The sequence below is a fragment of the Liolophura sinensis genome, chromosome 11 (genome assembly GCF_032854445.1).
Source record: "Liolophura sinensis isolate JHLJ2023 chromosome 11, CUHK_Ljap_v2, whole genome shotgun sequence".
Taxonomy (NCBI): Eukaryota; Metazoa; Mollusca; class Polyplacophora; order Chitonida; family Chitonidae; genus Liolophura; species Liolophura sinensis.
The window spans coordinates 25,300,872-25,315,783 of NC_088305.1; the positions used below are offsets into that span (position 1 = coordinate 25,300,872).

General features: G+C 37.6%; 1 protein-coding gene across 1 annotated transcript in view; it reads right to left on the reverse strand.

The window, feature by feature from the left end:
* The window catches only part of LOC135477900 (ankyrin and armadillo repeat-containing protein-like), a 37,715-nt gene extending 23,040 nt beyond the window's left edge, over positions 1-14,675 (reverse strand). The window contains 9 exon segments of the mRNA XM_064758113.1: positions 5,743-5,962; positions 7,501-7,684; positions 7,919-7,987; positions 9,073-9,244; positions 10,484-10,588; positions 11,371-11,805; positions 12,645-13,023; positions 13,025-13,283; positions 14,608-14,675. Of these exon segments, the coding sequence (XP_064614183.1) occupies positions 5,743-5,962; positions 7,501-7,684; positions 7,919-7,987; positions 9,073-9,244; positions 10,484-10,588; positions 11,371-11,805; positions 12,645-13,023; positions 13,025-13,255 (1,795 nt within the window). The 5' untranslated portion in view covers positions 13,256-13,283; positions 14,608-14,675.
* Between the last annotated feature and the right edge of the window lie 237 nt (positions 14,676-14,912).

Here is a 14,912-nt window from a genome sequence, read left to right on the forward strand (position 1 = left end):
TTGTGACAGGCTCGGGTTATGCTCAACAATGAATTTTTCAGGACGTACCATTAAGAACAACAACCTGACCTCTCCCGAAAAGTTTAATATACAAACAAATTTAAAGTATATAGACCCAAAAATTTATGTACAATTTATAAAATGTTTTAAAATTTGGATAAACAATTTAATATGCAATTAAAGAACTAAAAAACACGCACAAAAAATGGAGAAAATATAGTGAAATTACAACAAACTTACAAATCTTCACTGAAAATTGATACTTAATGTATTTAAGTAATGTACATGTAAATTATACAAACATTTATATTAAATGTTTAAAAGACTGCACTGGTTAGTGATTAAGTCCACACTGACACACAGACTGACAATTAGAGACAAACAAGATAAGGCCACAGCAAACCACAGCCAAGTGAGTTGAGACACACGGCAGAATGAGCAATAGCACCACACACCCAGGAATACAGACTGAAAACAAAACTCAATCTAGTCCCATAACCACTGTCATAGCATACCAATACGTACATTGTTTGCATATATCAATAAAAAACCAGTAATAAACAGGGGCCGGTTGTTCAAAAGTGTATTAAAAGTTAAACTAGGCTTACATTTTCATACCAATCATGGCCTAATACAAAACTAATGGCTCTTTAATCGAGACTAAAGTAAATACTGGGCTCAACTGTTTATACACTTTTAAACAACTGGACCCTGATGTCAAACTCAGTGACTATATGATCACACGGTATGTGAACTACACAATCCACAACTCAGTGTACTAAACTATACCCCTGCAAATAATACACACACCCTACTCAGACTGATAGGATGTGGATTATTAGTACATAAATGACGAGACATGCGCTTGATGAAACCAAATGTACCTGTACGTATATATGTACTTGTGTAAGCATATATAACTTTATTATACACCTTCCACATTTGTGATTCTTCTCATGTTTAGGACATAAATGTTCAAAACAAAACTATATACATTTCTCATGAATTTTTTTTTTTTTTTGGAAAAGTAAAGATATAAATATTTTGTTCATTAGATCCACTAACCATGTGAAAAAAAGATATTCCTGCCACAATTACATGTATATCGGCTAAAAAGAACACAACGGGTATCCCAAAAATTAGAAGAATTAAGGTATTTTTTAACATTACTGCAATCATGCTGTGTGTATTTCATGTTGTATGTAGCCATTAGCAGCACTGATACTGTCCTGTCAGCATTAGCACCTTGATAACACACCACGTCATCATTCAATGACATCATGTCTGCTTTCTCTGTACAACTTCTTGCAACATACATTCATAAAAATATTACTATGATACTGTCTTAAATTTTGGTACCAAATTTTCATTTTGCACCCTACTTGAACTGACTGATGTTAGGTGTATAATAAATAGGTTACTATGAATGAACACAGATTGAGGTGGACTTCAGCTATTTTTGCATGGGCATCGGGAAAAATAGGTAGAGTCCAAATCAGTCTATATCCATTCAATAACTCAAATATTTCAATGTGAATGTTCACACAACAACATCAGGTGATCAAGTATGAAATGTCTAAAATCAACATTTTTACAGATCTGGATCTGGTTTATGTTTTAAGAAAAAAAAACAATTCTGTTTTAACTGAGAGTCCTGATTTACGACACAGCACATGACCAGAAAAAATGTGCCATTACGAATTTAAAGCCATTTCAGTGATGAACATATTCATGCTATGTAAGGCTGATCTATACGATACGACGGTATACATTTCCAATCAATTACAAACCATCATCCTCAATATCAGAATCGTCAGGTTCATCGACTTCTTCTAACAGTAGGCATTAATTGAAAACAAAGATGAATGTATAACCATAGCAGATTTAAAACTATCACAATAACCCTGTAATAAAACATTAAATTGGCTGTAATTAATAACGAATTTCACGCCATATGCAGACTTAACTCCATGATGACCAAAATAAGCATTAATGCCATTGATAGTCCCACTGATCATGGTTACATTCCCTGGGGAAATCTACACGCCTGACTCAGTCATCCACATGTACACTGAGCATGTATATGGGGGTCACATGTGTATGGGGTCACATGTATATGGGGTCACATGTGTATGGGGTCACATGTATATGGGGGTCACATGTATATGGGGTCATATGTAATGTACGTATGTAACCGTGAAAAACTTGCTATCATTGGGGTCAACCAATATATGTATGTATTATTAATAATATATTCTTGTAATATGGTATTCTACTACAAGAATACCTCAAAAAGTAATGCTTTTCAGTAATGTATCAGGCTTGATCACACCTGTACCATTTTTAAATAGTTCTAGAGTTTGAAACATTCATAATGCAAGATCAGCTTTATAAATTTTAGGACCTTTATTACTAAGTTTGAAAGGTAACTTGTGCACAGATGAGGCTGATAGTTGGTGAAAGGTAATCATTTGGGCTCTTCTAAAATAATACCCAAACTTTAACTTAATATAGGCTGATTGATTTCTAGGCAAAAATCTCTAACTTCCTAAAAAATTCAAGCAAAGCAGGTAAAAGGCCATCACTATGATGGTACCAAATTATACATCTGCATGTATGGCACATAAAATAGCATCGCATAATGTCAAGGTTCAAGTCCAACTCATGCTGGCTTCCTCTCCGGCCATACATGGGAAGGTCTGCCAGCAATCTGCGGATGGTCGTGGGTTTCCCCCGGATTCTGCCCGGTTTCCTCCCACCATGATGCTGGCTGCCGTTGCATACATGTATGTGAAATATTCTTGTACGATGTAAAACACCAATCAGATCAATAAATAAATAAAGGAACATTTTAGGTGTGGTACATGTTGGCAAAACTGGGCGAGCACCTTCGTGGTAAATAAAAGAAAAACGAAAGTGACTCTAAATTGTGTAACACCTGTGCTTCTGCTACACAATCATCTGTTATTGTTAACGTCTGCAATGAGCAGTTTTCAATTTCGGCTGAAATTCTGTGAGAGCCATAGGTTTTGGGAGCAAATGGTAACAGATGTCAAGGTGATTTCTTGCTTAGGTGCAAGAGCACTTGCCAATTATGAACAGAAATCAGAAGATAAGCCATCCTTCTCTCTTCCATAAAAGCAATTCTTCATACTGCTTTTTTTTTTCCTTACATGTGTGCGAAAATCAACAATAACAAAATGGTGTGACTGCTGTCCAAAGAAATCCAGTCTCAAGTGCCAGCAAGGAATTAATGATATCTGTTATTCCAATTTTCTGACTGCAATGGCTCTTACAAGATTTCTGTTTAGTTTAATTCTGCTTACTCTAATTTCACACTTCCTAAATCAGCAAAGCACTAATCAGTACACGTGCACTTGAATCACATACACTGTACTAACAAGTTAGCGCCTATATCAGGTTTGCACAGCAGTTTATTTAATGCATCTACAGGCCCATTAAACAAAGTGAGCTCCCAACTTTCATGGCAACAAGCACCGTAGGTATTTCGTCACCATGGTAACTACATGCACGTAACGGGCCCCTGATTTGCCCAACAACTGGACCTATAGAATGAAAATTAACGACATGACCATGTATGCCCTTTAAGGTGTACATGTAAATATGGTTAAAAAATAAACCTACTACAACGTGATAAATTACAAGGATTGGGGCAGTGAGGATCTATCAATTTCCTTACACTGATAGAACCTGCCCCAAGACAACACTGAAAGTGAACAGTGAATGGTATGTATAATGTGCCCTTCACTGAAAGTGCATCCATGTTGAGAATTTTATGTGCTGTTAGAAATCTACATTTATCTAATCGGACTACTGCTAGACATGATGTTAATTGAGGAAGTGAAAAAGCCAGTTTTTGTTGTACTAGAAGACGCAGATAGCAGCAGCTTTTAAACAGCAGAGAATTCAGTGAAAATCTTATTTTCCAACCCTTTCTTAGTACAAACAAGCAAAAAAAATAGTTTTGATGTGTTTTCACATTATCTCAATTTCCAAGGTATGAAAATATATGCCAGAAGACAGTATGTGTGAATGGGTTGAAAAATCATTGTAAAAACTGGCTGGTCAGCCCTATTGGCATGACTGGAGGAGAATGTCATGTCTAACAAGGGGAGACAACCCTGTACAGGAAGGTGTCAGATGTGACAGTGAATATGTAATTACATATTTCGAGCAGGTAACTGCGTGTGCTGTGACGTGAATCGGCGCCTCTTGTCAACCCTGAGTTACCTTCCCCATCTGCTTGGCACGAAAAGCAACATAGTTAGCAATGTATAATATAAGCAACACTTTTATAATCTGTTAAAATATATAGCTACATCACTACAAAAAAAAGGCACTATTCTAATTTTAATGAACACTAAGAATTTATACGTCCAACTATAATGCTACATGTATTATGGTATACTTTTTGATCAAATTTTTAAAAAAGAGCATTTAATACTATTTATGTATGTTTGGTGTTTAATATCGTACTCAACAATTTTTCAATCATATGACCACAGATTCGTGTCTGTGAATATACACTGTGTCTTTTTGAGGCTGGGTGAGTCCGTGCCTCAGTAAATCTGGGTGGGTGGGGTGTGTTTCCACACATCTGACAACACTGGCGACTAAAACTTGACCATACATCAAGTACATTCCCTTCATCAGAAGTCTTCAGTAATACTGATAAACTGTTCATCTATCATACAATTACATGTGCATGTATGTCCCAATTACTTGGAGCAAAACCGATATGAATGTGCCCAGACCACATTCTGTGTCTCTGTCAGAAAAACAAACCATTTCAGAAATATCAACATCACACAGATCTTGATAAATACAGCACTGACAAAAGTTCTTCTCGGGATAACAACTTTAGCAAATACCAGTTATACACTTTGTTCAGATTACAATCAAACCACGTCGTTAAGTTCAAACTCACAACAGCACTCCAACACATAATCGTGAGGTGGCCACTGACAACAGAGGTGACCCATAGATTCAGTATACTGTCAACCTTCACAATTAGATCATAATTGATCAATTAGATCACAAAAACACTGCCTTTTCTAGACTAGATTTACTGATACTCTGATTTGCCCTAATTCCTCAACCTTTTCAACCACTGCTGGGACGAATATTTTGAAACATTCTGAGAGAACTACTGTATGGGGTGTGGAGAAATAATCTGCACAGTTTTATGAAGCTTGCATCTTTCATGACACAAGCTTTAAGCATCAATTTTATAATAATTGAATGCATAAACTCAACAACAAAAAAAACAGATTTAGTGGTTAAAAAGGTTGAAGATTTACAGTAATTATTTATTTGTTTGTTTATTTGATTTACCTGAAAAATCTTTAAATCTTATGACAGCACTGAAGAAACCAAAGTATTCGAGGTAAACTACTTCCCTTTTCCTGACTTGAAGAATCAATAAGCTGAAGGCAAATTTCTGACCAATGTACATTCATTACTAATAAAACACATTTAAAACAACACACCATTAAAAAAGATATATTTAAACTTTGTCAATTAAAGTTTAATTAAAGTTAAACATAGAAGAAAAAAATGTGAAAAATTGATTTAAAAGACCTAAAAAAAAAAACATTTACCCCTGCGAACAGATTTTCACACTAACAGCACCCATACATGTGTCAAACAAATTGGTTTAGGGGTCTTTTTTTTTTGCACACACACCAAAGATTAGGGTACAAACCATGAAGTAAATCTCACCTGATGACACGACCCCTCCTCGTCTTACATTCACGTCAACGGACTGTAGTAGCAGAAGACCTATGATTTCCGGATGGTTGTTCATCGCCGCGTAATGGAGGTAAGAACAGCCCTGCTCATCCTGTTTGCCAAGGCGTGCAGCTGGCATCTTGCGACAGAGGGCATGGAACATGGTGACTAGGCCCCGCTGTGCACATGCCTTCAGGCCTGCATGGGGCGTCTGTGGACAGGTGGAAGAAATTTACAAACACTGTCCTCAAGAATATTTCACTTATACCACAGAGGCCAGCATTATGGTGGGAGAAAACCAGGCAGAGCCCAGGGAAACCCACAACAATCTGCAGGTTGCCGGAAGACCATTCCACAAAAGACCTGAGAGGAAGCCAGCATGAGCTAGACTTAAACCCAACGTGACCCAAAGTTTGATGGTATTCCAGGGTCACTGAGCTGTGTTGAAATGCTATCCCGCTCGTCACAGAGGCCTCTCCACGACAAATTAGACTATTATTTATCTTAAAAGGGCCGTTTTCCTTGAGGTTTGTTTTAATGTTATGTGTAGGATGATACCATGGTGGAAAAACCTGAGTTTTGGTACCAAAAATAATATTTCATGACCTTTATTTGCCTCTGAGAATCCATATTTTTGATGGGTATAATACCATATAAGATGCTGAATATCAGGGCTCATGTTTATAAAGCATCTGAAGTCATAAATTACAAGCACTTAAAAGGCCAAACTCAGAAAAGGACAGAAATCTCTTCAAGTGTGACTGGAACATTATTCTGAAGTAAAGAAAAAGTGTACAGATTTTAAATGTCCTAGAGCAAAACATTTTATCTGCAGCTGTGTTTGAATTCTTGACTTAAGTCTAAAGATGTTTGATAAACATGGGCCCAGATCTCTATGTTCCTCACCTTATACTTTATTGCCTTTTTGAGCCCCAGATCTGTACATTCCTCACCTTATACTTTATTGCCTTTTTGAGCCCCAGATCTGTACGTTCCTCACCTTATACTTTATGGCCTTTTTGACCACCAGATCTGTACATTCCTCACCTTATACTTTATGGCCTTTTTGACCCCCACATCTGAACATTCCTCACCTTATACTTTATGACCTTTTTCACCTCCAGATCTGTACATTCCTCACCTTATACTTTATGGCCTTTTTGACCCCCAGATCTGTACATTCCTCACCTTATACTTTATGGCCTTTTTCACCCCCACATCTGAACATTCCTCACCTTATACTTTATGGCCTTTTTCACCTCCAGATCTGTACATTCCTCACCTTATACTTTATGGCCTTTTTCACCCCCACATCTGAACATTCCTCACCTTATACTTTATGGCCTTTTTCACCTCCAGATCTGTACATTCCTCACCTTATACTTTATGGCCTTTTTCACCTCCTGATCTGTACATTCCTCACCTTATACTTTATGGCCTTTTTCACCTCCAGATCTGTACGTTCCTCACCTTATACTTTATTGCCTTTTTGAGCCCCAGATCTGTACATTCCTCACCTTATACTTTATGGCCTTTTTGACCCCCACATCTGAACATTCCTCACATACTTTATGGCCTTTTTTACCTCCAGATCTGTACATTCCTCACCTTATACTTTATGGCCTTTTTTACCTCCAGATCTGTACATTCCTCACCTTATACTTTATGACCTTTTTCACCTCCAGATCTGTACATTCCTCACCTTATACTTTATGGCCTTTTTCACCTCCAGATCTGTACATTCCTCACCTTATACTTTATGGCCTTTTTGACACCAAAGAACTTTTTGAACTGCTCATGGAGATGGATTTCATTCATAGGGAGTTTCTTTAGTTTCAGTGTGGCTATTTCCTCCGTGAAGGGGCGTATCCAGAGAGGCTTTTGTGGGGTTTGTGGGTAAAATGTCTCCGTCTCAATACAGACAACGGCATACCTGTAATATGTAGATAACACTACATCTGTAATACAGACAACAGCATACCTGTAATATGCAGATTAGAGTACACCTGTAATACATTTAATCGCATACCTGTAATGTAGATAACACTATACCTGTGATACAGATAACGGCACACTTATAATACAGATAACAGTATACCTGTAACACAGGTAATGTCATGCCTATAATACAGACAACAGCACACCTGTAATGTAAATAACAGTATACCTGTAATGCAGATAACACCACACCTGTAATGCAGATAACACCACACCTGTAATGCAGATAACACCCCACCTGTAATACAGATAAAACCATACCTGTAATGCAGATAAAACCATACCTGTAATACAGATAACACCATACCTGTAATACACATAATGGTACAACTGTAATGCAGATAACGACATATCTATATTGCAGATAACAGCATACTTGTAATGTAAACAGCGGCAGACCTTCAATTTTCCTTACCTCTCCAGTGGTAATTCCATCAGAAGGAGATAACTCATTTCTCCTATTTTTATCTCTCTCTTCCATGTTTATTTCATCTGAATAGGCTAAAAGATATACCCACCAGGCCCACCAGGCTAAATCTATGCCACACACACAAGCCATAAACATATAACAGGCCTCGTGAGAATTACCTATCTTGTCAAACACCAACAGCTATAACGTAACACAAGAATAGTTTTTGCGGAGTGAAAGTGCGAGAAGTTAGGCCACACCCATGAAAGTATGCAGTAAGTACGTTATGTCAGAACAATGCATTCTGTTTTGCGTGACACCTGCCACTGAAAATCGCAGCAATGTCGAGAAATCTTAAATGAAGTCAATGTTTTTCAGTTAACGGAGTTTGCCTAAGGTATCTGTTATAAATGTACACTTCATTACAGGATTTTTAAATTTGCTCTGCATGGCTTAAAAAGTCAGATAACATTTATCCTCAGCCCTCCAAATCAGTATGATTTAAACATAGCTAAGTCTTCAATTACCTTATGCCATGATTTAATCTCAGTTTTAGCTGCTGCTTGACTCTAAGAAGCGCTGGAAAATTTTTTTCAGAAAAGTTTTAGCACCAATAATAATATTTTGTGACATTTTTATGCCTCTAAAATTGAACTTTTGTGGGCAAATTTTCAGGACATTTAGGGTAGCTAATTAAATTTCTTAACTGTGGGATCAAAGCAGAGGACATGTAGCTGCACTGCAAAACATTCATAGCTGTCTGGCCCCTCTAACTTTTCATTTGCTTCCTACCCTTCTGATTCTGTCCACTTTCGCAGAATGGGTTGAGTGGTAACACATCTTAGTACCATGCCAGCAGAAAATGTTTCTCTTTCACCTGCCAAACCTTAAAACATTACTGTCAGTTCACCCACCTTTTACCGTCGATGTTGACATTAGGGACAGGGTAGTGCTCCTGTAGGGTGAGATCAGGATCCACTGTCTTGTGCAGGTGAGCTAACGACTGGGCACACAGCTCCTCATACCTGTCCAGTACAGGTGTGTCTGGGGACTCCGGTAAAGGGGTTTCCAGGTCCATCAGGATGCCTTTGTAGTGATAAGTAAATCCAAGGTAAATCAGATAAATCCAAAACCTTGGACAATAACAAACAGGAATGCATCCTATCAAGAGATATACTCCTATCCTCAGGTAAAATTTCATAACTTCTATCTCCAGAACATGCATTCATGCCGAAAATGAGCTATATACATGTGTATATATACATACTGTGTAATTTCATGCTTTCATGAACACCATCATAAGGTATATCCCTTTCCTCAAAATTGAACTGTCTTACAGTAACATGTTGTTAACTGAACTCTGGAATAAGTCTGCCAGCAACCTGCCCGGTTTCCTCTCACCATAATGCTGTCCGCCGGCGTATAAGCGAAATATTCTTGAGTAGGGCATAAAACACTAATCAGGTAATAAATAATAATATTATTCATAGAAGTCTACTGATCTTTAATAGAAAGGCTTGGTTGGAAGATAGGCTGATATCCTACTGGAAATGTGTGTAATACTAGTATTCAGTATATATATGCTGACATGGTCGTGGGTTTCCCCCGGGCTCTGTTCAGTTTCCTCCCACCATAATGCTGGCCGCCTTCGTATAAGTGAAACATTCTTGAGTATGGCGTAAAACACCATCAAATACAAATAAATAAATAAATTCAAAATTGAGCCGCATATTTATCTGCGCATAACTTAAGCTGATGAAAACAACATTAAAATGGCAAGCCATTTGTTTTAAAAATAAAATCAGAAAGTTAAATTCAGCAAGTCTAAATGTCGGGGTTTTTTTCTTTGTCTCGCTACATTATTCAACAATTAAGTAAATAGTCCTATTTTCCCGTTCATTTCGTTAAATATGATGTTAGTGAATACACAATCACGACCTCGATGATTAACGAGTTATAGTGACGTACAAAATATTGATTAACTGATTCTCATTTCTGAAAACTGTGGTAACCTGTAATAATACTACCTTTATTTAACAAAGGATACCTGATCAATTTACAAACAAATTATTCTTAACCAAGACCTTCTAGATGCATGTCACAATAATAATTCATCGTAACACATACTAAAAAGAGTGAGAAAGTAAATAATACCTGGACACAAATGCATATAGTAATGTAGGAAGATGTAGGTAAACAATAATCATAATAAAAAAATTAAAAAAGAATACAAGAGCAAATAAAATATTATATATAATATATATAAACAAAATAAAGTATTGGGTGACAAGAAAAATACAGACATCAGTCAGAAGTTAGTCTTACCTCCATGTAAATGAAAGTAATGGTTTCCAAAGTTGAAGTTTTTACACTTGAAGTCTGAGCCCAGCATAAGGGGAGGCAACTCTCGTTCTGTTTTTGTCTCATCTCCTGTAACACAGAACGAAAATTTCAAATAAATTTTGTAAACACAAAATTGCGGCAAAATATAACATATTGAACCGTGAAATCAAGTGTAAAGTACACGTGACCTCTTTCTCTCACTGAGTGATGTGACAAAGCAGTATTTGTTCGCTAGCTCACTCTTTTATGAAAAGAACTCCAACAGTATTGTAACATACATGTATTGTAAATCTCATAACAAAGAATCACTGAACAGAATTTGAGTTTGTTACATTTTGTCACATTTGATACAATTCAGATTTAATTTTTTTGCCACTTTTTGTAACAAGAACTACATGATTTGCACTCATAATGCAAGAAATTAATATACTAAGGTATATTAAATATGTAGGGGTCTCCGTGGCTCAGTTGGTTAGAGCGCTAGCGCAGCGTAATGACCCAGGAGTCTCTCACCAATGTGGTCGCTGTGAGTTCAAGTCCAGCTCACGCTGGCTTCCTCTCCGGCTGTACGTGGGGAAGTCTGTCGGCAACCTGTGGATGGTCGTGGGTTTCCCCCGGGCTCTGCCCGGTTTTCACCCACCATAATGCTGGTCGCCGTCATATAAGTGAAATATTCTTGAATACGGCGTAAAACACCAATCAAATAAAATAAAATAAATAAAAAAGTACATTAAAAATGTATATTTTTTTTTGTTGTCGTTTCTGATTTTTTATATTGATTATTTATCTGGGGACAAATTAATCGTGCTTTATTATAAAGAGACACATTTATTAAAGAATGATTGGCTTGTCATAATTGCTCATGTTACCTGTCAAAGGTAAAAGAAGTCTGCTGATATCCGGTATTTTCATCCTCTTTCTCAACCCGATCATGAATGGCACCAAGAAACTGACCAGTTTCAGTATGAACAGCTGATGCCGAATTTCAGCCTTACGCACCAAGTTTTCACGAATAATCTTTTCATGCAATTGCAGGCGAGTGTTCAATCGTTCATAACCAGTGTGGTCAATTTGTTGATCGGTCAGTCGAACGATGCTTGTGACCAACCAATCAGCATCCAGCACAAAGAGGTTACGATGCTGCATAACTCTGTCCTGGAATAAGGTCATTTGCATAGAAAGGCTCTCGGCGAAACTCATGAAAAATCTTCGTTCATCTGCCATGTCTGTATCAGTAGCCTGTTCATCAGGAACACAGTTGTATGCTTCACTAAAGTCAGGATCTTTGCTGACGTCCAGTATGCCTAGGAATATATATATGTATGTAAATAAACTTATTTGATTTATTTCAGAAATGGAATCTAAATAACAAATAACACAGTACTAGAAGACATAACAAGAACATCATTAGTGAAACCAGGAAAAGCATGTATTTAACAATATTTTGTTTTTTCAAAAAAATATTAGGGAGAATGCAAATAATAAGCTACTGTAATCCTTCAACCTTTTCGCATGTTTGCAAGATGTTTATCTAAGCATGAAATAATTTAAGTGTCTATTCTGAGGGCATTCTTCTGTGTAGATTGATTAAACTGTACTTTTTATAAATTTAAGCCCTGAAATTGGCCAACCCAACCAATATAGTTTTGTCTCCGATTCTAATTAAAAAGGTGCATAGACTGCACTGAAGTTACTCTTCCATATGCAAAGAGGTTGAGGAATAGGTATTCAGTTTTTAAGTATTTTGGAAGAAAATGTTACACAGATGAGGGAGGTCAGAAAATATGAAAAGTTTCACATCCCATGATCATGGTCTTCCTCAATATTGTTTTATGCTTAACATTCGGCATTTGTTTGTTTGCTTAATTATTATTATTTAAAGACAGTGATATATAAACAATATTCTGGCCTGAATGCCACGTTGCCACATCTTAATGACAATATTATGTACTTGTTGTGCTGCTTCAATAAAATGCTATGCTAAGGACAGCAGACTTAACATGCTACCCGGTCACAGAATTAGTGAATTTGAAATTGTTTCTCCAAATTAAAATGAGGGGGGCTTTTCAACCCCTAAATATACGTAGGCAATAAGTACATGTCGGTATCTGTTTTACAAAACTTCAAAGAAAATATGACATACCTGCAGTTTTAAACTCGGTCAACAACAGCTTTTTGGTCTCAGGTTTTCCACTGGCATTGACATCTAGGTTAGACCGCCACCTCTCTGAAAACTTTGTGCGCTTTTCTTTGGGGAAATAGGCACCGTGCCATAGGGCTTTCATCATGTAATCAACACTGACCATGGCCTGGCCGATTCTTGTGTCCTGATATGCAGGCGGGATCTGACATGATGTGCTCTGATCAAAGTTTGCATCCAAAGAAATCTTTGGCGTCTGATTAAACATATAAATGCCAAGCACAAGTTCACGGATGACCTGGTGAATTTCACGATAGTCCAGCTCGAACTGTGGGTCATCCTCTAGTGGCATCAACAGGACAGCATGGTTTTCACTGGGCGGGGTACATGCGGGAAATCAGTCCCGCTGGTGGATCCGTGGGAAGACGATAATCCTCCGAGGACAGCATCCAATGATAAGAGCTGGTAGACAGCAACTCCTGACATTCATAGCGTTCATACTTCTCAAAAAAGTTATGCATATTTCGTAAATGAATTGCTGCCTGCACGCCATCCTCTTTCTCCGTTTCTTTGGTTGACATGGATGAAGCGGATGTGATTCGCTTTCGACTCATGTTGCTGCTGGAACTTTTAGGATTTCACCTTTAGGATAAAAAGAAGTGAAGTGACTTAATTATTACATACAGTGTGTATACCCTAAATTTCGTCCATGACTAACTTGTACATTTTTCCTGATTCTGAGTGTTTTCATTGAGTTCACAATACCTCTTTTGAGGTTTGTACAAAATAATATTTCGCGACATTTATTTTCCTCTAAAAATGCACTTTTGTGGGCGAAATTTTATGTCCTATAGGGTAGATGACTTGCACGTTGGATCTATCAAAAGACGTCCATGGTCATGAGCACATAATAAAAGGCATGCTCACATAGAGACCATGAAATTGTTTTGTCATGAATCCATCATGGCCATGAGTGCTGTCTGCAAGTCGTGATATGACACTGAACCTGATCAAAGCACTGGCAGTTAAGCACTGTACGCAAGCTTGGGGTATAAACGTTGTACTTAACAATTTTTCAGTCATGTGACGATGAGGAGTGTTTAGGTGTGTGTTCTCTATATACTGTGTCCATCTGTGGAAAGGTGAGTCCATGTTGCCAAAAGTGCTGCCGCACTGAAGTATCATGCCAAAGACAAACAGGCCGTGGACACACCATCCAGTCACATTATAATGACACTGGGCCAACCAGTACTGTTTCTTTGCTCTAACCTTTCAATGTTGAGCACCAAGTGAGACAGCAGCAAGTACCATTTTTAAAGTCTTTGACATTATCTGATCCAGGTTTGATCCTGGGTCTCCAAACTTTGCGGTGGACGCTCTAACCATTAAGCCACCGACGTGCTCACTTGCAGTTAAGGATTCACCAAATGAAACCGCAAGCAACAGTCCAGACTAGTCTAATATTATTTGATTGATGCCTCATGTTCTACTTGTAAAATGGTTTTCAATTATATGGTGATGGCATCTGGAGAGCTGGGGGTACCACCTGACAAACATGCTGACTTTAACTTGTAACAGTACTGTGCCTACAAAGTATTATTCTAAGGCGGTAGCTTTTTAAAAGAACATCCCTGTAAATGGGATGTTGAACACAATGAATAAATGCACCACCAAGCTTCTGAGTCAGCACAAGGTACAGCCTCTGAAGGGTTTGATTTTTACATTGAAATATTCAAGATGTACAGATTAACATTTAAACAACATGATGGAAGTGTATACACATCCAGGGTGGTGTATATATATGGTGACATGGTCGTGGGTTTCCCCCGGGCTCTGCTCAGTTTCCTCTCACCACCGCAGTCGTATAAGTGAAATATTCTTCAGTATGGCGTAAAACACCAATCAAATAAATAAATAAATTAAATACATACAGATGATGTTTTCACGTTAATTCCAGCATACCCACCCAAGATATAAACAGCTGATCATTAAACCTAAGTGCGTCAGCTTCTTTAAGGATCCATGTTTCGACAGTTCTAAAACAAAAAAATGTAGTAATAAAATATGATTCGTGTAGACGATCCCTTTATATTATGACTATGCAAGGGTAGAAATCAGACATGATTGTGGTGAACCAAGAAAATAGCTGAAATTTACTATCATAGCCCAAAAAGGCCGGGGTCCAGGGGCCGCCTAGGCCCCGGAAGCTGGAAAAATCTGCGGAAAACAGGTAAATTAATCGAAACTGAACAAAGAAAAAGCGGAATTCCG